At 44.2% G+C, this 24,839-nt stretch overlaps 1 protein-coding gene across 3 annotated transcripts in view; it reads right to left on the bottom strand.

Moving 5' to 3' along the window:
• Positions 1 to 9,961: 9,961 nt before the first annotated feature.
• ap1b1 (adaptor related protein complex 1 subunit beta 1) overlaps positions 9,962 to 24,839 on the bottom strand; it is a 46,517-nt gene continuing 31,639 nt past the window's right edge. For all 3 annotated transcript variants that reach the window (XM_060907548.1, XM_060907545.1, XM_060907547.1), the window contains 4 exons: positions 19,224 to 19,308; positions 17,480 to 17,566; positions 17,036 to 17,190; positions 9,962 to 11,476 (listed from right to left, as the gene is read on the bottom strand). In XM_060907548.1, the coding sequence (XP_060763531.1) occupies positions 11,402 to 11,476; positions 17,036 to 17,190; positions 17,480 to 17,566; positions 19,224 to 19,308 (402 nt within the window). In that variant the 3' untranslated portion in view covers positions 9,962 to 11,401. The remainder of the gene's footprint in view (positions 11,477 to 17,035; positions 17,191 to 17,479; positions 17,567 to 19,223; positions 19,309 to 24,839) is intronic.

Here is a 24,839-nt window from a genome sequence, read left to right as displayed (position 1 = left end):
TTTGATCCCCTGCTGCAGCAGCAAGTGTAGCAACAGCTTTAAAAAACTATCTAATGTTGTTCAGTGCAGAGGGAAATAAAGGAAGTGGATTTTAATGGGAGTCGTTTAGCTGCTCACAAACACACCGTTAGTCTGTTTACAGGCCACGAGCTCCGAATGGAGCTGCAACGAGCCTCACTAATGACACAACACGCTCCACCATTTAAGATCGAATGAGCGCAACGACGACCCGCAGGGCGAGGCAACGACGACCCGCAGGGCGAGGCAACGACGACCCGCAGGGCGAGGCAACGACCACCCGCAGGGCGAGGCAACGACCACCCGCAGGGCGAGGCAACGACCACCCGCAGGGCAAGGCAACGACCCGGTCTGAGGGCCTGAAGGTTTATACAGAGCCCATGTTTACATTAGACCGTATCAGCGGATCATCAGATTAACGTTTTTAAAACGATTAGTGTGCACACAGCAACACCAATACACGATTTGCGTGCACATAGCAACACCAATACATGGATACGCTCGGCTCCGCAGGCATCCTGCGCTCCAAATCACTCCGCCCTGAACAGCGAGTGCCCTCTGGAGGGTGCGCACTCCGGCCCTGTGCAGCTCACAGAGCGCGCGAGTGAAGTGCACGAGCCACGATTCGGGACTGAGCCGCTGTGTGTGTGATCCCAGCGCAGATCACTTACCACTTGCAAGTGGAAGGATGGCAAGCCTAAAGACAATCATAACTACACAATGGGCAGTATTTGCATCAGTATTTGCAGTATTTTCATACTTTTATACTCTTTAATGAAAGGTGATACAAGGCGGAAGTCCGCGCCGTTTTTCAGCAGTCGCGTCACATGACCAACGCCAGCAAATCAGGAAGGTGGATGTCACAGTGACGTTGTCTAATGAGACGCCAGCTAGAGCTCAGCACAGCGTATCCGCGTATTCTGAATGTTTACACAGCACCGGAGCTGACACGATCTGGATTGAATACGTGGACGCTGGCGGATTCCCGTTTCCCGGCGTTTCCAGGCAGTTTAATGTAAACGGACAGTGCATCCGCGAAGAAAACGAGACAGATACGGTCTAATGTAAACGTAGCCAGAGTCTGTTAGCTTCACACTGATTTACATAGCTGACAGAAATCCACTCGCTCTCTGGGGCATCACTGTATTAGTGATCTATACATTCAACACACACACACACACACACACACAGCTGCACACTAAACAACACAACTTTGATGACACTGCAGATTTCATGCAGCTTTTAGATTTTCATTCAGACTTTAAGAGGTTTTTATATTTAAAATTTTATTTTAAAAATTTAGATGTAATTTAGGCGGCACGGTGGTGTAGTGGTTAGCGCTGTCGCCTCACAGCAAGAAGGTCCGGGTTCGAGCCCCGGGGCCGGCGAGGGCCTTTCTGTGTGGAGTTTGCATGTTCTCCCCGTGTCCGCGTGGGTTTCCTCCGGGTGCTCCGGTTTCCCCCACAGTCCAAAGACATGCAGGTTAGGTTAACTGGTGACTCTAAATTGAGCGTAGGTGTGAATGTGAGTGTGAATGGTTGTCTGTGTCTATGTGTCAGCCCTGTGATGACCTGGCGACTTGTCCAGGGTGAACCCCGCCTTTCGCCCGTAGTCAGCTGGGATAGGATCCAGCTCGCCTGCGACCCTGTAGAACAGGATAAAGCGGCTACAGATAATGAGATGAGATATAATTTAGATACAATGTGGTTTTAATGTTTTTCTCTAGTTTTTATGCAACAATTTTCTGAGTTGCTAATTACAACTGATCCGTCTGGACAGGAGTCGTATTTATTTGCAGATTAACACTTGCTCATATTCGAGTCTACAGCACTGAGCTGAAACACAGTTAGAGCACCGAGAACTCGAAGAACAACATGAGCTTCACACCAGCGAAGAGAATTATTCTAACACTAGATAAAGCTGGTCTAGTAGGTTACTAACTTAAACAGGCTTGTGGGCAAGAAAAGAAAGCACGGAGAATCAGGAATACTTCATTACTCCACTTTATTGAACTCAGTCTCCTGAACACCCCTTTTATAGAGCCATCTCCCCTCTACATATCCTTCCGCCCTTCACTATAGTTCCCTCACATCACTTCACACAAATCATTCTTAACCAATCTGATAACACTTAACATTAATAACCAACCTCCTCTTACACTATTTTAGATCTCTCAGACATGTAAAGCTCCAAGAGGCAGAGTGTGTAGTATCTTATCATCAGTTTAAAAGTCATTTCTCAGCAGGAAACCGAGCTGGGAACAGAAGAAAGAGCAAAATCTCACCAAGAGGAATCTGAGCAGAAAAACTGAGACATAGAGGAAAAAAAAAAAAAAAAACCCACCACACATTACCACCAAATACTGACTCGTCCAGTACAACCTGATGAAGGCAGGAACAAAAGAATCAGAGAAGACTTGAAGAACATGACACATTCCCGACTCCTCTCTTGATGGCCAAAACGATTACGCCAAAAAAAAAAAAAAAGGAGAGATGGTTCTGCAGAGGGCCGAAACTAAACCGGAACCGTCTGGAGACTTTGATCAGCTGGAGATCTGGTGTAAGAAGGACAAGGCTTCTGACAAAAAGAACACCATCCACACGGTCAAACACGGGTGGGTCAGCAGGAACAGGCAGTGTGGACCGTGTGATTGGCCTCAATGGGTTCTTTGAAGCCATTTATGATGAAGAATGAGATTCCTTTAGTGGGGAACTCCAGGAATTTACTGAACCTTTGAGGTCATCTTGCTGGAAAGTCCAACAGTGATACCTTGTGAAAGCAGACGTCCAAGTCAAGCAAACGTTTCTTCTGAGATCAGTTCTGGAATGTCCTCCAGCGTCCAACTCAGTCCACTGATTTAACTCGTGTGGTGGTACAGAAAAGTTGGAAGCTTCTGTCGATGAGGAACGAGCAGAGACTACAGTCAAGAGACACCAGGAGCTTGTGAGGACCAACTGGGAACATCTACTGAAGGTTATATAAGGAGCATAAAGGAGAGTTTGGGGGATGAATATTTTTGCACCTGGACATTCGTGGGAGAATTTTTTTTTTGGAAGCGCTGGAAATAAAATCAACATTGCATTCTCAAAATGACGAACATGTCGGAATAAACTTTCCTCCACTGTTTACTGAAGGATTGGCTGATTTTTTATTAGATTTATTTATTTATATCACCTTTGCATTTTGAGGGGGCTGAATAATTTTGAGTGCAACTGTGTAAACTGTATAATACTGTGAATTTATGAATAACATCCAAAATAAAGGCAACATCTGGATACAGTTCAGAAAGAGTTCAGGAGAGAAACTGCAGTTCCTCTTTAAAGACAGGGCGTGGCCTGTAAACAGGGACGGACGAATCAGCAGCATGAAGAGCGGACGTCCTGGGCGTGATGTTCGTTGTCGCCGTATCGACTTCGGTCTTCATGCCGATTTTCATCCACACTGTTGTTACTGTCGTACAAAATAACGACTGAAAAACGCTCATGAGATCTGATTTCGCTGCACAAACAAAACACAGTAAAATAAATTAGTAATAAATTTCATCTACTCTTATTATTCTCTGAACTGGACCTGGATGATGTGGAATCGATGCAGGATCACAGCGTGCTGGGTTAAAACCTCACTCTGTCCCTCAGCAGCTTTCTTCCCTTCTGTTCTTTCTCCAAGCAAAATCCGAATCAGTGCTGAACTACAGCGGCACCGTGCTCAGCTTCTGTCTGCCAGATGTTCAGATCCACGGCGACTTGGAGCCTGAAGCCGAAAACAATCACCATCAGCTCTGTTCCAGAGGATCCGTTCACTCCTTCAGCTCGAGTCCGAGACGAGGAAACGGACTCGCTGCTCATCTTCACACGAGCTCACACGCTACGCTTCTAAAAGTCAGCAGGTTTCATCAGTTCAAAGCGTAATCAGGCTGAGAGCTGGACTTTTATTTGTGTTGTAAATGCAGTACGCAAAAATTTGGATCAATACAAACAAAACGCATCGCATCGTCACAAATAACTTCATCGCTATTACAGCATCTCTCTTTACTGAAAACATCATCAGTAACAGCAGACGACTGATGAACCGCCACGCTTCCAGGAGACATGAACAACCTGCTGCCGCGCTGGTTTCTGTAAAGTGCTCGATACCAGTGGCGTGCACAGATAGACACGAGGTGGTGCTCAAGCACCTGCCCCTCTGCCCAAAAAAGTGCCCTTTTTAATTTATTTTTTACAGTTTACTGAGGCCAATGTCGACATGATCTTTTAGAAAAGCCGCGGCATTAAAAGCGTGTGTGAAAATAATGTCCCGATGTGTGCCCCCTCCGCACACACACCGGACCTCTGTCTCTCCTGCTCTGTCACGTGAACAAGCGTGCAGTGCATTCAATGTGAGGTTGCAGCAGCATAGCGTCCTGGAAGCCACGGCCTTGTCGTAGCGCAGACAACACATCGGGCAGTCAGTCAGCTCTTCCCCTGCCCCACCAGCCAGCTAACACATGAATCGAGTCAAAATGTATTGTTTGCCCTCTAAGCCCAAGCTGTAATCATTTTGTTGTGAAGTAGCCCGTCGCATACACAAACAACTGCACATAAGTATTATATTTTTTGCTAGACCATTTTCAGATTTAGGAAAACAAAAATTTATTTTTCTATTTTGTTCAACTAGAGATTCCTGGCAAAGTCAGAAAGCCTTGCTGTAATAAATTAACAGTAAGTGGTTGTTTTACACCTGAGCAATTCCAGCGTTATGGACGTGACACTTGAACTCAAAATGGCAACAAATGACCCAGTGCATGTTTTATTGTCTCCCAGTATTTAAACAGGTGTTGCATATTTTAAGGCTGTACCATACTGGAGAAGTGATAGAACAAGAACAATTCCCATAGTACATCTAGGGCATGCCAGAAAATGCCAATAAAAGATGCGTTATGGATGTGACAGAAAAAGTATCACTTTTCTTGGGTGACTGTACATTTTTATCAAACTCTGTGAAATTGTAAACCTAATGTCGAAATGGAGATATCCATTTGATAGAGGGGTCCAAGGTGAATATTAAAAAATCTTTGTTTAAAATATTTTGTATTTCATGCAGAGTTTCAGAAGGAAAAGTCAGCGTTATGGATGTGACACGTCTGAAATAGACATGGCATATGTTTAAAAAATCAGCAATTTAACCACCATAACCCTTTGAAAAACTCTCTAAATATCAGCTAAAACTATCAAAGTTCTTAAATAATATTTAGGATGGCTATTGTTTTGCTGTTTTGTGGATTTTAGCATACATTTCTGTGGCTTGTGGCAATAATATAGAATTGTACATGATCAAAGTTGATTTTAGCTTGGGTTTTACATTATAAGAAAGAAAGCCTGACAGTGACGTATTAGGTTGGTTACAAATTGGTTCAACTTATTCACATCTGTAAAATACAGGCCTAGGTGAGATCTCTGGGAGTGGTTTTGATGTATTACATGTTGCTTTATTTTTGCATGGTGAGGTTGACATTTACATGGAATTGCCCACCTTTAAAAACTAAAACGGGTCAGTGGCGACCCGAACACAAGAGGAGGGTTAAATCTCAGACTTTTATAATAAGGTGTTCCACATGCGCAAAAAAGTGCCCTTTTTCCCCCCAGAGCACTTGCCCCCCAAAATGTCTGTGCACGCCACTGCTCGATACGCTACAGAAGTGACACGTTTGTGCAAGAAAGAGCGTTTTAAAGGTCATGTGACTGTTTTTAAAACAACACATTCATAAACAGGAAATTAATAGACTGATGTTTCAAACAAAATATGGACAAATATTTAAATTTTTTTTTTTACAATCAAAACATTTCCCAAAGAAGCCACAGATGAATAGTGCTACATGTTGCCATGGTAACGCATGTATTAACAATGCAGTAAGAGTTTCCGTGTAATGACGTATTGGGGTTTTAGGTCGTGAACGCAGATGAGTGGCGTCAGTCTCACACTGACACCTCAAATATCTGAGCTACTCGTCCAATCAGATTAGTGGATCGGCGCTAACCACGTCATGTGATCAAAAGAGAGTCATCATATGTTAATACTAGTAAACATCGTTATTCATCATCTCCTCGTGTGTCCAACATCATCATCAGACACCATCCATGCAAGTGAGCTATGACGCTGGAAAGAAGCGACAAATCCAAACCATCAGCTCAAATGTATTCCTCGGATCGGACCAATCGGACGGCGCGTCGCCTGATGTTTCTTCACCTCCCCGCTCGCAATTTTAGTTTCTACCTGCAGTTTGCTCCTGTTCACTGAAGCACAAACTTATAAGAGTGGATTAATTTGATCCTCTCCCTCTCATATTCACTGCGTCATTAAACGTGTACACAGACGCCAGGAAGAAAAAAAAGTCTGGACAGAAGTAGCAGAGATCGTCAGCATCTCTGGGGCGTTTATGGAGCGAATACGCCAATAAAGCTAGCACGAAGCCACAAACACGACACAGAAATCAAACCAGGTTTCTATTAGTGCGTGATTACTTCTGTTTAACTTGTTAGCTTTAGAAGCGATATACAGCTAACGTCCGTTTCTTATCAGGAAAAACACACACAGGACGGGACAGGCCACGCCCACAGGAGAGACGCTGCGAGCATGAGCATTCAGGAAGGTAAAATTCACTGATGTGCCGCAGATACAGTTTGGGATGAACTCAGGCTCCATCGTTTCTAAAAGCTTTGCATCAGCAAAATCTGATGTTTGGTTAATTTATTTATAATAATGTCTGATTAAAAAGAGTCAAAAGGATTAAAAAAATGTTTTAAAGTAAAGCTGATGTGTAGCACACTGAACTGCACAGCATCGTGTTCTGTTTCACTGCGTCGAATTGAATCGTATCGCGTTAGTAACGGCCTCACGTGCATCTTTAACGTACAGTGCTGAGCGTAAATGAGTGCACCCCCTTTGAAAAGTAACATTTTAAACAATATCTCAATGAACACAAACAATTTCCAAAATGTTGACAACACAAAGTTTAATATAACATCTGTTTAACTTATAACGGGAAAGTAAGGTTAATAATATAACTTAGATTACACATTTTTACTCAAATTAGGGTGGTGCAAAAATGAGTACACCCCACAACAAAAACTACTACATCTAGTACTTTGTATGGCCTCCATGATTTTTAATGACAGCACCAAGTCTTCTAGGCATGGAATGAACAAGCTGGCGACATTTTGCAACATCAATCTTTTTCCATTCTTCAACAACGACCTCTTTTAGTGACTGGATGCTGGATGGAGAGTGATGCTCAACGTGTCTCTTCAGAATTACCCAAAGAAAATAATTTATTTACACCACAAAGGTGAAGGCTACAAGAAGATCAGCAAAGCTTTACTTATCAGTCAGAATACTGTAGCAAAAGTGGTACAAAAATTTAAGAAAGATGGAACTGCAACCATCTCACAGAGACGTCCAGTTCGTCCACGGAAGTTAACACCTCGACAGGAGCGCCTTCTGATGAGAAGGGTTGAAGAAAATCGGCATGCAATTTCACTGCAGTTATCTAAAGAAGTAGAAAGCCAAACTGGGGTGACTATTTCCCGTGACACAATACGGCGTACACTGCAGAGGAATGGCATGCATGGATGCCGTCCATGAAAGAAGCCTCTCCTAAAGCCCAGGCACAAAAAAGCCCGCCTAGAGTTTGCCAGGGCCCATGCTGACAAAGATGAAGACTACTGGGACTCTATACTCTGGAATGATGAGACCAAGATAAATGTTTTTGGAATTGATGGGTTCAAAACTGTATGGCGTCACAAAGGTGAGGAATGCAAAGAAAAATGCATGGTGCCTACAGTGAAACATGGTGGTGGCAGTGTCCTTATGTGGGGCTGCATGAGTGCTGCTGGTGTCGGGGAGCTGCATTTCACTGATGGCATCATGAATTCACAGACGTATTGCTCTATACTGAAAGAGAAGATGCTACCATCACTCTGTGCCCTTGGTCGTCGTGCACTTTTCCAACATGACTAAACACACATCTAAGGCCACTGTTGGATTTCTGAAGAAGAACAGGGTGAAAGTGATTCAGTGGCCAAGTATGTCTCCTGATCTGAACCCAATCGAACACCTATGGGGAATTCTGAAGAGACGAGTTGAGCATCACTCTCCATCCAGCATCCAGTCACTAAAAGAGGTCGTTGTTGAAGAATGGAAAAAGATTGATGTTGCAAAATGTCGCCAACTTGTTCATTCCATGCCTAGAAGACTTGGTGCTGTCATTAAAAATCATGGAGGCCATACAAAGTACTAGATGGAGTAGTTTTTGTTGTGGGGTGTACTCATTTTTGCACCACCCTAATTTGAGTAAAACTGAAAAATGTGTAATCTAAGTTTATATTATTAACCTTACTTTCCCGTTATAAGTTAAACAGATGTTATATTAAACTTTGTGTTGTCATCATTTTGGAAATTGTGTTCATTGAGACAGTGTTTAAAATTTTACTTTTCAAAGGGGGTGCACTCATTTACGCTCAGCACTGGATCAGATCTCTACACTGCATCGAGACGCAACACATCGGCCTTAGTGACGGAAACGCAACTCGACTGAGAACACAACGCGTATCGCGGCCTGTTTGAGGGTTAACACACCAACAAAGTTCCCAACAGGGACTCAGCGACAGTCCCGGGGTTTAAACTCGACATCCTGATGATTAACACAGGAATGAAACCCCTAAGCTATTTCTGAACTCATTTAACTCAAAATATTCAGAAACATCCCAATGCCAGGAGCTGACACCATTCTGTAGATGTGTGAGAACACACCAGTGTCTTTATTCACACATTCACAGGAAAAGAACCGCACACACAAACGAGCGGAAACTTCAGCAGGGACAGTTTTTCAGCTTATGGTGAAGGTTTTGGATCCACAGGCTGAGATTTAAACGCCGAGAGAATCAGGGGTTTTTTTCTATCTCCCTCACACAGAGTAATAAATGAAAAAGTAAAAGATGAATAATGGAAAGCTGAGGCTCCAGTCAGGCTCGAAAACTTCAACTTTTAGAAACTCATCAGCTCTTTAATTAAATCATTGATTGTGGTCTGGTACTGATTTTTTTTAATGTACGTACTTTGATGAAATATTGGCGGTGCAGGAACGGGAGCCACTCGTTTATTAGAACTCACTTTTGTCCCAAATGACCTTAAAGCCGAGACGTTCAGCGTTTAAGTGGCTCTGAGATTTGAACTCACACCCTTCTGACATTTAGCTCAACACGGTGATGTGTATGAGATTTATTTGATGTTATTTGTGATATCCTTTCATCCTGGTGTTAAACACTTAATTAATGCTTTTCATTTTCAAAACCATAGAGTTAATTAATTCCGGTTAATTATTAATAACATGAGAAAGATAAACACAGCACTCTGGCGTTTGGGTTTCAGAGTTGTTCTGCCGTCGTTTTCCATCTGAAAGGAGCTGAAATGGGAACTGGAGAGGCTGTTTGTGCTGGAAAATGTGCTTTAATAGGATATTACTGTTATGTATATTTAAATAAGAAACACCACAATAAGCACAAACACTCGGCACAAATGAACGACTAACTGGGTTTAATTCTGTTTTCTTTCGAGTTGAGGTGAGGAACGAGACGTCAGTGTGGAGGTCACGCTGACGGAGGAAGATGAGCAACTGCAGGGTGCTGTGTGATCTGATTATTAAATAACGCAGCCTGATTATTTCCCTGCGGCTGCACGTCTCGCTGTGGTTTACTGCTCTTACACCGCAGCAACGCTTCAGCACTTATTCATTCATTTATTAAACAATGACATGAAACACTTTATCCCTGAAAGGAGTTCATTCCTGTTCTCAGCTGTTACAGCAACTATAAACAGACAAAAATTAAAGAGCTGTAACGTCAAGATAACGTGACAAGAGGAGAGGAGGAGGTGGGGGGGGGAGGGAGAAGACTTACTGGATTTCTGCAACTGTATTTATTATTTTATTTATTTATAACTGAGTTTATCCACAGATGATTAAAGTCAGTGTGTCGCTCCAAACTGCTGCTCATGGAACGCTGACGGACCGTTCAACACGCTCAGGCTGCGATCGGCGAGCATCGTTTTTCTCAGCACACAAAGAGAAAGGTCAGGATTTAAACTCTCAACTTTACAACAAGGAGGAGATTTAAAGTAAAGGACCAACATACAGGAGGAGTGTGGAGCCTGCGGTGAAGACGTGTGTGGGGAAGAGGGAAGGGAGAAAAAAAACCCAACCCAGTCTTCTCCACATGTTCACAGTAAAGCAGATAGATAAGAAAAAGAAAAGAAAGAACACCACCAGTCAGATGAGGATAAGAATCAGGCAGGCTTTTACTCTTACAGCTATTAAAACTCCAAACACACACACACACACACGGATGGAATGATCTCTTCAAAGAAAACTCAAATCATCACTAATTAACTCGCGTCTCTCTCCAGCTGCACATCACTCTCCACACAGAACCACAGATGGACCATTTTAACCCCGTAAAAATTAGGGAAAAAAAAAAAAAAAAAAGAGGAAAAACCCCACCCCAAACCTCTAAACGAGTCTTCACTTTGGTGCGCTGTTCATTTTCCGAACCGTAAATCCTCCTCATTCAGCTTGAGCGTAGTCTTTAGTGTTCCACCAGGACGACGAGGCTAATGCAGCTAACAGCGTACGCGAGCGTACAGCCTCCGGTTTAGCGCGACACTCGCTTCACATACCAGCGTGTAAATTCAGACCTCCATCTCTAACCACTCAGGAAAGAGGCGTGGCCTAAAGGGTCGAAGGTGGGGTTGTAGTTCAGAAGTCAGTGATTATCAGTTGATCATTTCAGAACCCCAGAGCCTGTGATTTAGAAACGCTAAACCAGTAGCTCCAGGCTCGCGTTACTGATCAGCGACATGAGCCTCGGAAACAAACTTGAGACGATAAACACGTCTCTGATTGAAGACGTTACTTTAGAAACATTTAAAGATTTTTTTTTTTTTTTTTTAATATATGAGAAACAAAGCCCTTTAAACTCCCAGGATGAAAAGAGAGAGGGATTTAAGGACGTTAAACAAGACTGATGTGGGACATGAAAACACACACACACACACACACACACACACACAATAATGAAGTAGTACACACATGAATAAAGTCCCCACCACCAGAAGGGTCTGCTGAAGCTCCGAGCCGTCTCTCTGACACGCCCAGTTCGTTTACAAACTAAACACACTGTAGATGTGCTGCAGAGAGGAAGAGGAGGAGGAGGAGGAGGAGGAGGACGGATTAAAAGCAGTTCAGCCTGATGGGTCTGTGGCTAGGAGACAGAGGGGAGGGGAGGGGAGGGGAGGTGCTGGGGTTCTGCTCCAAACTCGACTTCCAGTCCGACTTGGACTCCGAGGATGAGGAGGTTCAGTTACGCAGGATGAGCTCCAAACTCTGACAGACGAACAGAGAGACCTCCGGGGCGCGGCACCTCACTGACAGCTGGGGGGAGGGGGAGAATGAATTAGGATTAGAATTATTCGGACTAAAGCTAGGGTCAGTGTTTATAGAAACAGGATGTGTGAGGGGGCGTGTCCCTATGAAGGGGCGTGTCCCTGTACATGACCCTGCAGTTTAAACCCAACTGATTTTTCTTGAACATCTGATTTAACAAAAGAATCCGAGCCACATCTGTACAATAATCAGATGTGTGCGCGTTTCCAGGAAACAGACAGTATTACACACAGCAAAAATAAGAGCAACACAAACATTAAACTGATATTTTGTGGGGTTTTTAACCACATGATCAGTGATCTCTCTCTCACACACACACTCGTGGTTTTGGTCTCTACAGAGATGTGAAGTGTGGATCAGTCGGATTATTTACTAATCGCCTCTAAAACTGTTAGTGTTTGAGAGTCAAGTGTTGGTGTGAGAGCAGCAGGACAAAGCTGTGAGATAACCGTGCACACACACACAACCAAGCATCACCAGATCTAATTACAAAGCTTCAGCTTCTCTCTCTCTCTCTGCTTGTTTCTCATTAACTCCCCCTCACACTCTTCTCATTTACGCTTCACCATCTCTCAGTTTTTTAACAAAAGATAAACATAACCGCACTAACTCTCCACTATTACCTCCAACACTCGCACAATAAAAACCACCTCCTCAGCCAACCGTAATGAAAGACGGAGGGAAAGCGTGATGAGGAGACTCTTATTGATGCTGGTGGGCAGGCGGCGCTTTAGGGCAAAGCTACAGTCACTCTGATGCGACATGTGCGCGAGTCTGAGTGAGGAATAAACCAGAGTCACGTGGTTATAGTACAATAACCCACTCCGGGGTGGGGTGGGGCGGGGTGGTGTGATGCAGCCTGGCTTGGCCCCGCCCCACCCGGTGTAAAGCAGCGCGACGGCCCCCATCCTGATGATGATTAGTCCTCTTACACTACAGCACTGTTTGCTTCAGACAGTGATGCTTTTCATTCATTCCATGTAATTTTTATCCGTTTATAATAGCGTTTAATGCTGGGGATTCGCCTGCATCACTCTGATCACTTAAAGGAACCCGGGGAATGTTTTTCAGGAGGTCGGTGGAGACCCAAGCATAATATTTATGTTGTATATTGTAGATATTCACTCTGTTTGCGTTATTCAGATCTGAGACGTGACGCTGCGGGACGCGACGCTTCCTCTCCTCCATGAGACGAACCCGGAGCAGCGAGAGAGACGAGAGGATCATATAAAGCCCACACACTCGGAGCTGCGTTAAAGCTGATCAGCTCAGTCGTGTCTACTTTAAAAGGGGCAGGTGCAGGGTAAAGGGGAACAGACCCACCCCATTGGCTGTCTCGTTGCCATGGAGACGTGGAATCGGCAGAAATTAGGGAAAGAGCACTTCAAAGGGAAAGTCATGTGATGGGAGACAGCAGGAATGAGTCTCGTCAGTGCACGCAGACTCCTGTAAACAGGGCTGTGCGCGCACACTGCATGCACTGAAGGCATCAGAGCAGTGTTTATGTATACTTCCGTTCTTAAAAATTCAGGTCACCACCTCTTAAATCATTTTCGAAAAAGGATCCTCTCTTTGTTAAACTAATGTTCCTCCAGCTGCGAGCGCTCAGACAACACTCGCCTAAAATCCACTGACAACAGGATGGCGAAGGGTTGCACGGAACTCACAGGACGGTTACATATGTGGTAGTGGCGTTAACGAAACGCAAAAGAAACTGACGAGATTTAAAATCAGAGTGTGTTGGTGAATAGCAGAGAGAAGACCTACAACGTCTCAAAACAATTCTATTACAAAAGGAAACAAAAAAAAGGGACAGCTTCCGGATGTGTAGCTCGCTAAAGCTAATTAGTGCACAAACGCTCTGGCCCGAGTTTCCCAAAAGCATCACAGCACAAAGATCATCGTTAAATGGTAGAGCGAGCAGCACAATGAACTCTCTCACCCTCTCTCTCCCCTAGCTAAGACGCACTTGGCGTCAAGAGGCTTTTGGGAAACCCATCTCTGTCCATCGGGTTTATCTATCGCTATGACGTCAAAAAGCGTTTCATGGTTTCCAGTCAAAGAGCTAAAACCCTGTGCCGTGTCACCGCGTCGGCAGAACACCGCCGTTTTCTTTAACTGTAAGATCTGACGTCGAGAACGCGCATCACAGTCATACGAGTTTTTCCGTTTCTGGTTGAGAGTACGTCGTGCGCGTTCTGGCTGCCGCTTCTCACCGGAGCTCTTATTTTATTTCTTTTTCTATTTTTTTTTTCTTTCCTGTGTGTTTGTGTAGTTTGGTGTTTGAGTGTTTTGTCCGCGGGTAGTGGTGTAGCTCCGGACCCAGTTTGGGGCGTCGGTTCCCTCCGGGCCTTGGTTCGCTGTGGGTGATGCCTGTGCTCCCAGCTATGGACTGTAGTGAGCTCGTTGGTCATTTTACATCGTGGTTGTCTAGCGCTTTAACGCTTGGCGTGATGTTCCGAGTGATGTTGCTCGGTGGCGTCGTGGCGGCTGTGCAGGCGGTTTGGGACACACCAGCGCTCTGTGTGGCGGAGCTTCTCTGCTCGCTGTGTGGATCCACGGCGTGGTGTTCGAGCGATGTTGCTGACGGCGTCACGCCGGCGGTGCTGGAGATGTGGGACTTGTTTTCGTGCGCCTTTTGGTGGGACTGTGGCTGCTACACCACAGGAATTACATCCTGACCCCTACTTGGTGGACTTTTTACTTTTTATTATATTTTTATTTTTTTTCTTTCCTTGTCTATAATTGTAAAGCGTCCTTGGGTTTTTTGAAAGGCGCTATATAAATTTAACTTCTTATACGTGGAGTATAACCAATGTTAAAATTAGCCTCCAAACCAAAGCCTGACAGAAGTCATGAGGTAAAGGCGAGCCAATTCCACGTTTTTAACGCGTGTTTAATTATTTACACGAGAGAACACCCCAGCGTTCAGAGCAACCGGATCCTGTATAATCGCGTGGATTTCTGAACTCAGCTCAGAACACCCAGAACCATCACCACCAGCCGACTCGGATATCTTCTGATGTTCTATAAGCACAGAGTTAATCTCGCACACTGCCACAGCGTTACAGTCACTGCTTAGTGACTTTAGTTTCCATGGTTACAGCGAAAGAAATTAAATTTGGGTTCATGCAGTAACTATGGAAACGAAAAATCACTCAGCAACAACTCAACCGTGTGGCTGAAATAATCGTTGCTTTGAGTCCCTGCAGTTTAACGCTGCGCATGCGTGAGAGATATTTTATTTAGCTGTGAGTGTGACAGCGCGACTGCGGCTAATAACATTATAAATAAGTTAAATTTACATAGTGCCTCTCTCAATACCCAAGGTCGCTTTACAATGGGGGGGGGGGGGGGGGGGGGGGGGAGTCCACCAAATAAAAGGTCAGGATGTCATTCCAATGGTGTAGCAGCCACAGTCCCACCAAAAGGTGCACGGAAACAAATCCCACAACGCCAGCACAGCCGCCGCAACGGCAGCGGGCAACATCACACGGAACACCACACCATGGATCCACAAAGCGAGCACAGATGCACCGCCACGCACTGCGCTGGACAACCACGATGTTAAAATGAGCAACGAGCTCACTGCAGTCCATCGCGAGGAGCACAGGCACCACCCACAGCGAACCAAGGCCTGGAGGGAACCGACACCCAAAACTGGGTCCGGAGCTACACCACATCCGGCGGACAAAAGACTCAAACTACACAAACACAAAAGAAAACAAAAGAAAAAATAAAAAGCTCCGGTGAGAAGCAGCAGCCAGAATGTGTACGGCGTACTCTCACCTGGAAACAGAAAACCTTTCAGGTGTGTTACTGGGCTAATCGCTCAGCTTCCTGTTTAGCTAACACACTCCGACCGCACGGCGCTGCAACATCAGCAGGTTTATTCACGAGCAGGCAGTGTTTATTAAAAATATATTTTCACTTGGCTGACTGAGCAGCCTGTCTGAGAAGGAACAAATCAAGGTCTGAAACAAAACAGAGAGAGAGAGAGAGAGAGAGAGAGATGACAAAGCAGGACAGAAATAGAGACAGAGCAAGACTGACAAAGAATGAATGAGACAGGAAGACAGACAGAAGGATGGAATGAGGACATGAGACTGAAAGAACAGACTGAAGGGACAGAAATAATTGAGAGAGAAACAAGAAACAGAGCAACTGATTGACAAGGATAAAGTGAGCGAGACAAAGAATTAGAATAGACATATCGATCAATATATATATATATATATATATATATATATATATATATATATTTGTGCTGTCAAGCGATTAAAATATTTAATCGCGATTAATGTCGCGACTGTCATAGTTAACTCGCGATTAATCGCAATTTAATCGCACATTTTTGTCACATAAAAGACCATTGTAATTCTCTTATCAGCATAAAAAAGTGAATGGGCTTGCTTTGTACCAATGTTTTTTTTTTTATTACAAAGCATAACACGTCTTGTCACAGCCACTGCAAAGTAAAACCTAAGCCGAGCACCGGCGCGAGGCTAGCAAGAGAACCATGAGTGAAATGAGCTACTGTTTGAGTTAGTCTACAACTTTTAATCAGAGAGACAGGTTACACAGTGACGGTAGGCTTGACATGTTTGATTATAATATGAAGTACACTATTATATTAAAGTTTAAGTTGTTCGTTGATAAATATTGCATTGAATCTGATCTTTACTGTTTCAGCTCACTTAACACATTTTGTACTTTTACACTTTCTGCCTGTTGATGCGTCGCGCTGTCCAATCAGAGGCGGCCAAATTTGCATATTACAGGAAGGATTTCTGGGATAGCATTGAGTTTACAGTTCAGAGGGATCTGGCTTCTTTAGACGCTGTCTTCTTAAAGCTGAATAAATATTTAAAAAGAGCCAAATGAGCCAGTCTTTTGAACGGCTCTTTTCAAAGAACGGATCACAAAGATGCGGATCCCATCAAAGAGCCATAAATCCCATCTCTACTAGTGCGCCCTGCCCGCGCTGGTTCTCAGGGCGTGGCATTACAGTCTAGCTGCTATCGGTTTGTCTCTGTTCCAAGTTCCTGGCAGTTTCAAAAGCTTATGAAAAACCTACATCATGTCACAGAGCGTTAATCTCGCGATAAAAAAATTATCGCCGTTAAAATTGAGTCAAGTTAATGCGTTAATAACGCGACATTTTTGACAGCACTAATATATATCATGGAAAGAATGACAGAAAAAGGAAGACCGACAAAGTGATGGCATTAGAGAGACAGAATTAACAGACTGTGTGTGAGAGAGAGAGAGAGAGAGAGAGAGAGAGAGAGAGAGAAAGCCATACCCAGTGTGTTAGAACAGAAAGAAACCGTTCCAATTCCTCCTCTTTGTTCACACACCTCTCTCTCCCTCACACACAGTAAAGTTTTTCTATAAAATCACAGGATGAATGTGTCTTTGTCCTGCTCTTATCACTTCCTGTTCTCCTCTTATCCTACATCAGATACAACACCCACCTGTCTGTCTGTCTCTCTGTCAGTCATTCTCACTCCCCCCCCCCCACTCCTCTCTCTCACTCCCCCGTACCGTGTGGTTGGGGTTGGCGCTCTGTACGCAGAGCTCAGTGAGCACCCAGATGCTGTTGGTCAGTTTGATGGACAGGTAGAGGAGCTCCTGGGCGTCGGCCGAGCGTCGGGCCACAGTGAACACGTTACTGCCCTGCAGCTTGTTACTGACCATGTCTGTGGGTAACACACACACACACACACACACACACACCTTTAAACTCCTGGTTAACACATCGCTTACCTTCGTGCACTGCAGCCATGAACTTCCCGTCAGACTGAGAGAAACTTCCTGACCCTGTAATCACACCCTCAGTGTGTTAATGAGAGTGCAGTGAGGAACAGGATAACACGTCACCTCCTCTAATGAACCCTCTGATCAGGAAGGGCAGCGTGTCTTTACAGTTTAAACACATGCTCCGTTTACTCCATGTTGGATCTGAATTATATTCTCCCATCAGCTCACCTGCACTAAGCTGACAGTCTTTAATCTGAAAAGGAGTCTCATTGTCGCTGGGAATGTCCTTCCAGGTGGCCAGGAACACCTGACGATCTACACAGAGAGAGAGAGAGAGAGAGAATGAATAATGAACAGGACATAAGGGGTGAGAACGGTTCCATGTTCAGCAACACTTCCCACAGAGACTCAGTCCAGCCTCCATTTGGAGGAACTACAGGGGGTGCGCACACACACACAGCTCCAGTGTTGTCAGCTGAAGTGTGGGTAACACACACAATCATGTACACAGCCATCAATCATGTGATCACCCAAAACCAGCCCCGCCCAGGCTCCTAAATGGTGCAACAAAAGCATTCGCTCCATCATTCATTCATTCATCGATCACTAGTTCTAACCCCGATGATGCCACAGCCATCTACACCCAGACGCTCAAGAAAGCAAAACTGGCCATTTATCCTCAGAGAGGGAGGTGTGGCATACTCTCTCCCGTCAATCACAGCGACACTAGCCAATGATGGCCAGCTGTGAGCTCATGCATACAGAAGTAGGCGGATAGCGCTTTCCTCTGAGCATGTCATACCCCGCCCCCTAACGCTGCATGAGCAGCAGGTTTGAAAAGATGCGTTCAGTTAGCATTATGCGCCTCAGAGGTAGCACGTGCTACACCTTCTCCCTCACTGGTTCGGAGCTGTTGTGTGATCGGGGAGGTCCTCAAAACCAAATCAAATCACATTACAATAAATATTAAAAAAAAAAAAAAAGACATACGAAATGACTGGGTGTTTATTAGCATGTTTAGGGTAGGGCTGAGCAATTATGGGGGAAAAAAAAAATTATCGTGATTAGTTTGGTTAATATTGAGATCAAGATTATTTAACACTAGCACTGGCTTTGGCAACATCTTTTATTGTACTTTAAAGAAACTAATTACATCTCTACTGTATTATTATTATTATTATACGTCATCTAAGCCTCAGACATCCACAAGGACACTTAATTTGTGTGTTATCGTCATTTTAAAGGCAATTATTCGAACAGTAAAATGCTTACATGGTGAAACGGTGTTGAACAGAGAAACAGATGCTTTCCTGCTCCGTCCTGCGTGCAGTAATTCAGCAGTGAGCGCGTCTGAGGTTCATTATTGATCAGTTTGGAGTTAAAAAAGTCCCTCTGAAGGTGAGGAGCTCTTCTCATTATCCTGCAGCTGGCTCCAGTACAGCATCTCTAAGCCCATACGCATAAAAATCACACGCGCGTGTACGAGATTCAAGTGAACAAAACGTGAGCGGAAAAGCATCTTCGTGAGGGAGCATCTCTGCTCTGCGTGCACAAACACGGGATGAGTTTATCCACTTGTGGATACTGTTCTGTTCACTCGCAGAGCACACACACTCTCATAGGATGCTTGTCTGCTCACGACCCCCCCCACCACTAAACATCATCTCCTCGAGGTGACCTACCGTATCTCTCTCTCAAAACGGTGAATTTTATCGAAAGGTGAGCAGTTTGCATCTCATCTGAATAAAAACATGACGTTTAAACTTCACTATGAACCACATGCTGTATCAGAATGCAGAACACACGCACGCAAATCAAGAATCTGCAGAGACCCAAGAACATGATGTAATAAGAACATCGGTTCATGCGAGTGAGGTCATAGTGATCTGAAGCTCCTCTGCTGATGCACATTAGGTTTGAAGTGTCAGAGCGGATACGGAGCTCTTGGTCTCTCTCGCACACAGACACTTACCCATCTTCCCATCCTCGACAAACAGCAGGCTGATGGGGTACTGACAGCTGAAGTAGAACACGTCGATGTTATTCTTCACCGCTACCTGAGAGACGGAGAGACACAGCATTAACACATCTGTGAGACTTCACTTCAGTCTGAACTGCTGGACTGAATATAGATTAGATCAGGGGTGTCCAAACTGATCCGTAAAGGGCCGTGTGGCTGCAGGTTTTCATTCCAGCCATGCAGCAGCACACCTGACTTGGCTCATTCAATCAACTGAACTGTCTTCACACAGTCAAATACTTGCAGCCACACCCACCCTTGATTAAAGGGTGGGTGTGTCAGTTGATTGAATAAGCCAAATGAGGTGTGCTGCTGCATGGCTGGAATGAAAACCTGCAGCCACACGGCCCTTTACGGATCAGTTTGGACACCCCTGGATTAGATATATCAGCCAGTTACAGTGAAAGAAGTAGAGCTGTATCAGTACATATTCAACAGACGTTTATAAAAGGAAAAAGAGATTTAAGTGACGGAATGATGTGAACTGTTGAGTGTTTAATCCCTTGAATGCTGACAGGCTCATGAATCAGTGAAAGATTCCAGCTATCATGATGGGGATCAAATCAGATCATTTAAATGTCTGACTCAGAGTCTATTACTATATTACTGACTCACTGATAGGGGTGTAAATATTAATCGATTCGTATCGATGCATCAATTATACAGCCGATGATTCAATGCATCGATGTGTCCGCAAGAGTATCAATTAATGAGTTTATTTTGCCACCTGTTTGTTCGCCTGTCCATTTTCAGCATCTGCGCCGACGTACGCGTACTACCTACTCCAAAGCTGCGGGTGGCGCCAACCTCATTGTCCCTAACTTCACTTATACTTCACATGCATTACTTTCGTTTCACACATTTGAGTGTGACTTTCGAGAGCGAAGGGACCGCAAGAGGGCACAAGCAATGAAAGTGAAATGTTGCACACTCCAGTCAGTGTCAAGTCATGGGTGTGGAAGTATTTTGGCTTCAGAAAAACAGATGGAGCAGTGGTAAGAGATGTTGCCGTTTGCAAAGAGAAAGACCGTCCGTGTGAGATAAGATACTGTGGCAATACGTCGAATCTATCCACACACCTGAATAGGCGCCATGGTACTGATGGCGACTGTCCAGAAAGAACACAGGCTTCCAAGCCTGCCACGTCACTGACAACGCATTTCCCTCAAAAGCTGTCGAGTGCTTCAAAAAGAGCAAAAAGCATCACCAAGGCCATCGCGTTTTTTATATGCAAAGATACGAGGCCCTATTGCGTCGTAGAGAACGAAGGCTTTAGATACCTGCTCGAAGTTCTTGAGCCAAGGTACAGTATCCCCTCATGGCAACATTTCAGCGAGTCCTACATTCCGAACTTGTACACCAAAGTTCGTGATGCAGTTATTCAGGGTCTGAGGAGTGCAGAGCGAGTCGCCATAACTTCCGACGGATGGACTTCATGTACAACGGAGTCTTACATCACTGTAACGTCATTGACAACGAATGGCAAATGAAAAACCAGACTCGTGTTTTGGGAGACACTCACTCAGGAGTTAATATGGGGCAGGTTCTGAGAGGTGCGTGTGAAGAGTGGGGTATACTGGACAAGGCACCGGCTCTCGTCACCGACAACGCTTCGAACATGATCAAAGCTGGTGAAGAGGCAGAGAGGTCACCACACAAAGTGCTTCGCGCACACACTCAATCTGACAACACAAGACGGCCTGAAGACTGCGGCCACAGAAAGGCTTTTAGGGCACGTGAGAAGAATCGTGGGTTTTTTTTTTTCACCACAGCACAGTTGTGACCACAGTTTTGAAGGAGAAGCAAACTTTGCTGGGGCATCCACGCCACAAGCTCAAAGCAGACGTGAAAACCCGATGGAATTAGTTCTTTCGAGATGTTGGAACGATTTCTTGAACAACAAGCTGCGGTGATGGCGACACTTCTCGACAAGAAAGTCAGAAAAGGCTCGTGTGACGTGCACACACTCAGTGAAAGTGATCTCTTGACTGCAGAACAAATGGCGAGTCTGCTAGCCCCGCTAAAAGCTGCTACCACTCTGATGTGCGAGGAGAAGCAACCCACTGTGTCCATCATCGCACCTCTCCGAATGAAGTTGTTGGTGCATTTCGAATCCGCACCGGATGACGCCCCCTTAATCAAAGGCATGAAACGACTCATGGCTGATGAGCTTAGAGAGCGGTATGTGGACGAGGAACCATTCTTAATCCGAGCAGCTGCTTTGGACCCCCGATTCAAAAAGCTTCCTTTCCTGGATGATGAGAGAAGAAACCAAACCTTTGAATATCTTGCTGAAGAAGCGGCGCAGCTGAAGGAACAGAGGGTAAGTTGTTTCTCATCTTAAGTGGTTCATTTAATAGTGATGGTGTTTAATTTAATTTAATTTAATAGTAATGCTGATAAACTCGTCCCATTGTTTGCCTTTATGCGTGTCTGTGTGTGTTACAGAATGAGTCAGAGGCCCAGCCTGAGGAAACGCCTCCTCACTCTTCTCATGACCCGATTCCTATGGAGCTAAGTGAGGTGTGTGATGCGGAAACCACTGAAGGTACAGTATGTGTGTATTCATACATTGTAGACATACTTGATAAAAATCACACTCAAATCTACTCCTATATAGAACACACAACTATAATCAAGTTTTTTTTTTTATTTCTATTCCATTCTAGAATGCCCTCCTGTTTCCAAGAAATCAAAGGTATTAGAGGACCTGTTTGGCGACTCCTTCTGCACTGAGGACCAAAATGTCAGAGACCAAACATCCAAAGAGCTAGCCCATGATGAAATTAGGAAGTACAGAGATGTTGCATCTTTGAGTCTAGATGGTAAGGTGTTAGACTGGTGGAGAGCTCACCAGGCTGAGTTTCCTCTCCTTGCAGACCTGGCCAAGACTCAGGGTGTATTCATACCAGGATAGTTCGATAGTTCACTTGCTTTGGTCCGAACCAAATGTTTTTTTTATTTTTTCATTTTGGTGCGGTTCGCTTTCACTGTTTCCGTGCTGTTATTCTTTTTAATGGCTTTCCGTGCTGTTATTCTTTTTAATGTCATCAAAGCTATGTTTTTCCAGTTTTTACTGTTTTCACAATTGTGCGATTACTATGCTGTTGTACAAGTAATTTATCAACAATGATTTCAAAGGGCAAGGCGGCTACGGAGGATAGCGCTGATGAGCGCACATCATGTTGTGACAGTTCTGGCTCTTCACGCAAGACGGAGGAGGTATGTGTCGGGATATTCGCCTTATCCATCGTTATAGATTAATTTCTTTTTTGCGTCGCTAGTACCGCCACTTTTTGAAAGAATGTCCCTGATTTTAATGTAGGTCTGACGGAGTTTCTTCACTTTTAGCCGACATTGTTCTGGGGAGCGCGTGAACCCCTTCTCCTTCATTTTCTCACTGAATACAGCAAACACGTCGGCATTTTTGTGTGTTCTCTCCAAAAGCTCAGATATGTGGACATCTGCTCGTATATCCACAAGGGTACGCGTTTCTTCCTCGGCCCACGTTTGCCCCCTACACATTTTTTGTACTCTGTAGTCTAGCCTACCACTGGTCTGAATGACTGAACGACTGTTGTAAGGTTCCCTTGACAACCGAAACAGTGTTTGCACTTTGCGGTGGAGTGTCGAGACTCTGTTTCCCATAATGCTCGACAAACGACAGAAGCTCCCGAGGTACAAAAAAGCAAAACTGTCGGATTAGGTCCGGTCTGCTTTCACACCTCCAAAAGGTCCGCACCAGGGTTCCTTTGGTCCGGACCGAGTCCGACCTTGCAGCTCAGTCTCGGTCCGCTTGTTTGGTCCGGACCAGAGTTCGGTGGTTTGTATTCAGACCAACCCAAAAGGTCCGGACCAAGGGAAATTTGGTTCGTTTGGTCCGGACCAAACAACGTAGGTGTGAATACGCCCTTACTTATGCATTCCTGGTACAAGTGTACCATCAGAACGTGTATTTAGTACAGCAGGGGACATCGTGCGTTCAGAGCGTAGTGTACTGTCTTCTGAGCATGTGGACCAGTTGATTTTCTTGAAGAAAAATCTGTCAAGGAGCACCACTGAGAGTACTGAACTGTAGAGCTCAGCCTCCTTGTTTTTGGTTGTTTTGCCATTAATCAGGGCTGTGAAACAGAAATGACAAAATCCGAGGAAACAATTGTAGCAGGGGGTCTGGGGGGGCGCAGTGCCCCAGAAGCTGAACAGATTTTGTGTATATTGATGGATTTGAAGCGTCTCCTGAAAGCAAATATTTTTCACTGTTGTAAGCTTTATATGCTCCCTCTGAACGATGTCCCTCCATGACACGGACATACCGCGAAATTCTCCTTTTCAAAACTGTTGCTATCGAAAGCGTGTTTAAAGAGCGCAATGGTAAAATGAAAAGAACACAAGATTCGCACCGTGGTTTGTAAGCAGAGCGCAAATGCCGTAAACCGGTCCGTCATTGTCGCAAAAGAAACCTCCCCCCCCCCAATTTTTATTGCAAAATTAGATGATTTACTAAAATATGTTTGGCGGCCAAATTCTCGGAATTCCGTGGATTTTTCACAGCCCTGATTAATGGGCTGTAGGCTTATGCCCTAGACTTTTAATTCTTACTGCACTTAAACTGGTTTTGTTGAGTAACTGTTCTATTTGCAAGGCCCCTGCTACAGCTCAAGCCATGTGTGACCACTATTACCTCATTCTTCTAAAATGCAAATGCATTTTTGTTATTTTATAGTGAATGGGCTGTAGGCTTACTGTATGTCCTAGACTTTTGTTACTTCTTATTACTGCGCTTTAACTCATTTTGTGGAAAACTGTTCTATTTGCAGTTCACCTACTGCAGAGGATGTGTGACCATTACCTCTTAATAAAATGCAAATGATTTTTCAAAATGTAACCAAGAAAAGTGCAGGGTTGATGTACTTGAACTGTAGAGGTCAGTCTTTGTTTTGTCGTCTTTTTTTTTTTTAACAGTGACTAGGCGAATTGGCCGTACTAGACCTGCACAGTAAGCACTAGACTTTATTTTGTTTTTATTAAAATTTATCTGATTGCACTTTATTTTACTCTTTTTGTGGAGTAACTGTTCTATTTGCAACTGCTATGTAACATACTTGTGTGAATAGAATACTGTTTCTGTATTCTTAATAAAAGATTTTTTTGTTGATTTATTTGAAACAATTATAATGTATAAAAATATCGAGTATTGAACCGTATTGAATCGTATCGTGGGGAATTCTGAAGCATCGAAAATAATCGAATCGTTGGCTTAAAAAAAATTAAAATAAATATATATCAAATCATCATTAAGGCTCCGATTTACACCCCTATTCACTGGCTCCGAGTCGAATAATACTGATCCACCAATTCAGAGTCCATTACTATATTACTGATCCACTGACTCATTATTTCACAATTGAGCCAGATTATTATATTACTGATTCAGAATCTATATTTCCAATTCACCGACTCAGCATCTTCATCACCTTTACTGATTCACCGACTTTTTTTTTTTCATATGGAGTTTATTCATTTATTACTGGTTTCATTCTTTCAGCACCAACAACTTCATTAATTACT

Source organism: Neoarius graeffei, chromosome 24, assembly GCF_027579695.1.
Source record: "Neoarius graeffei isolate fNeoGra1 chromosome 24, fNeoGra1.pri, whole genome shotgun sequence".
In the NCBI taxonomy this organism is placed as follows: Eukaryota; Metazoa; Chordata; class Actinopteri; order Siluriformes; family Ariidae; genus Neoarius; species Neoarius graeffei.
The sequence above is the reverse complement of the archived record's forward strand: the minus strand, read 5'-3'. Positions and strand labels throughout refer to the sequence as shown.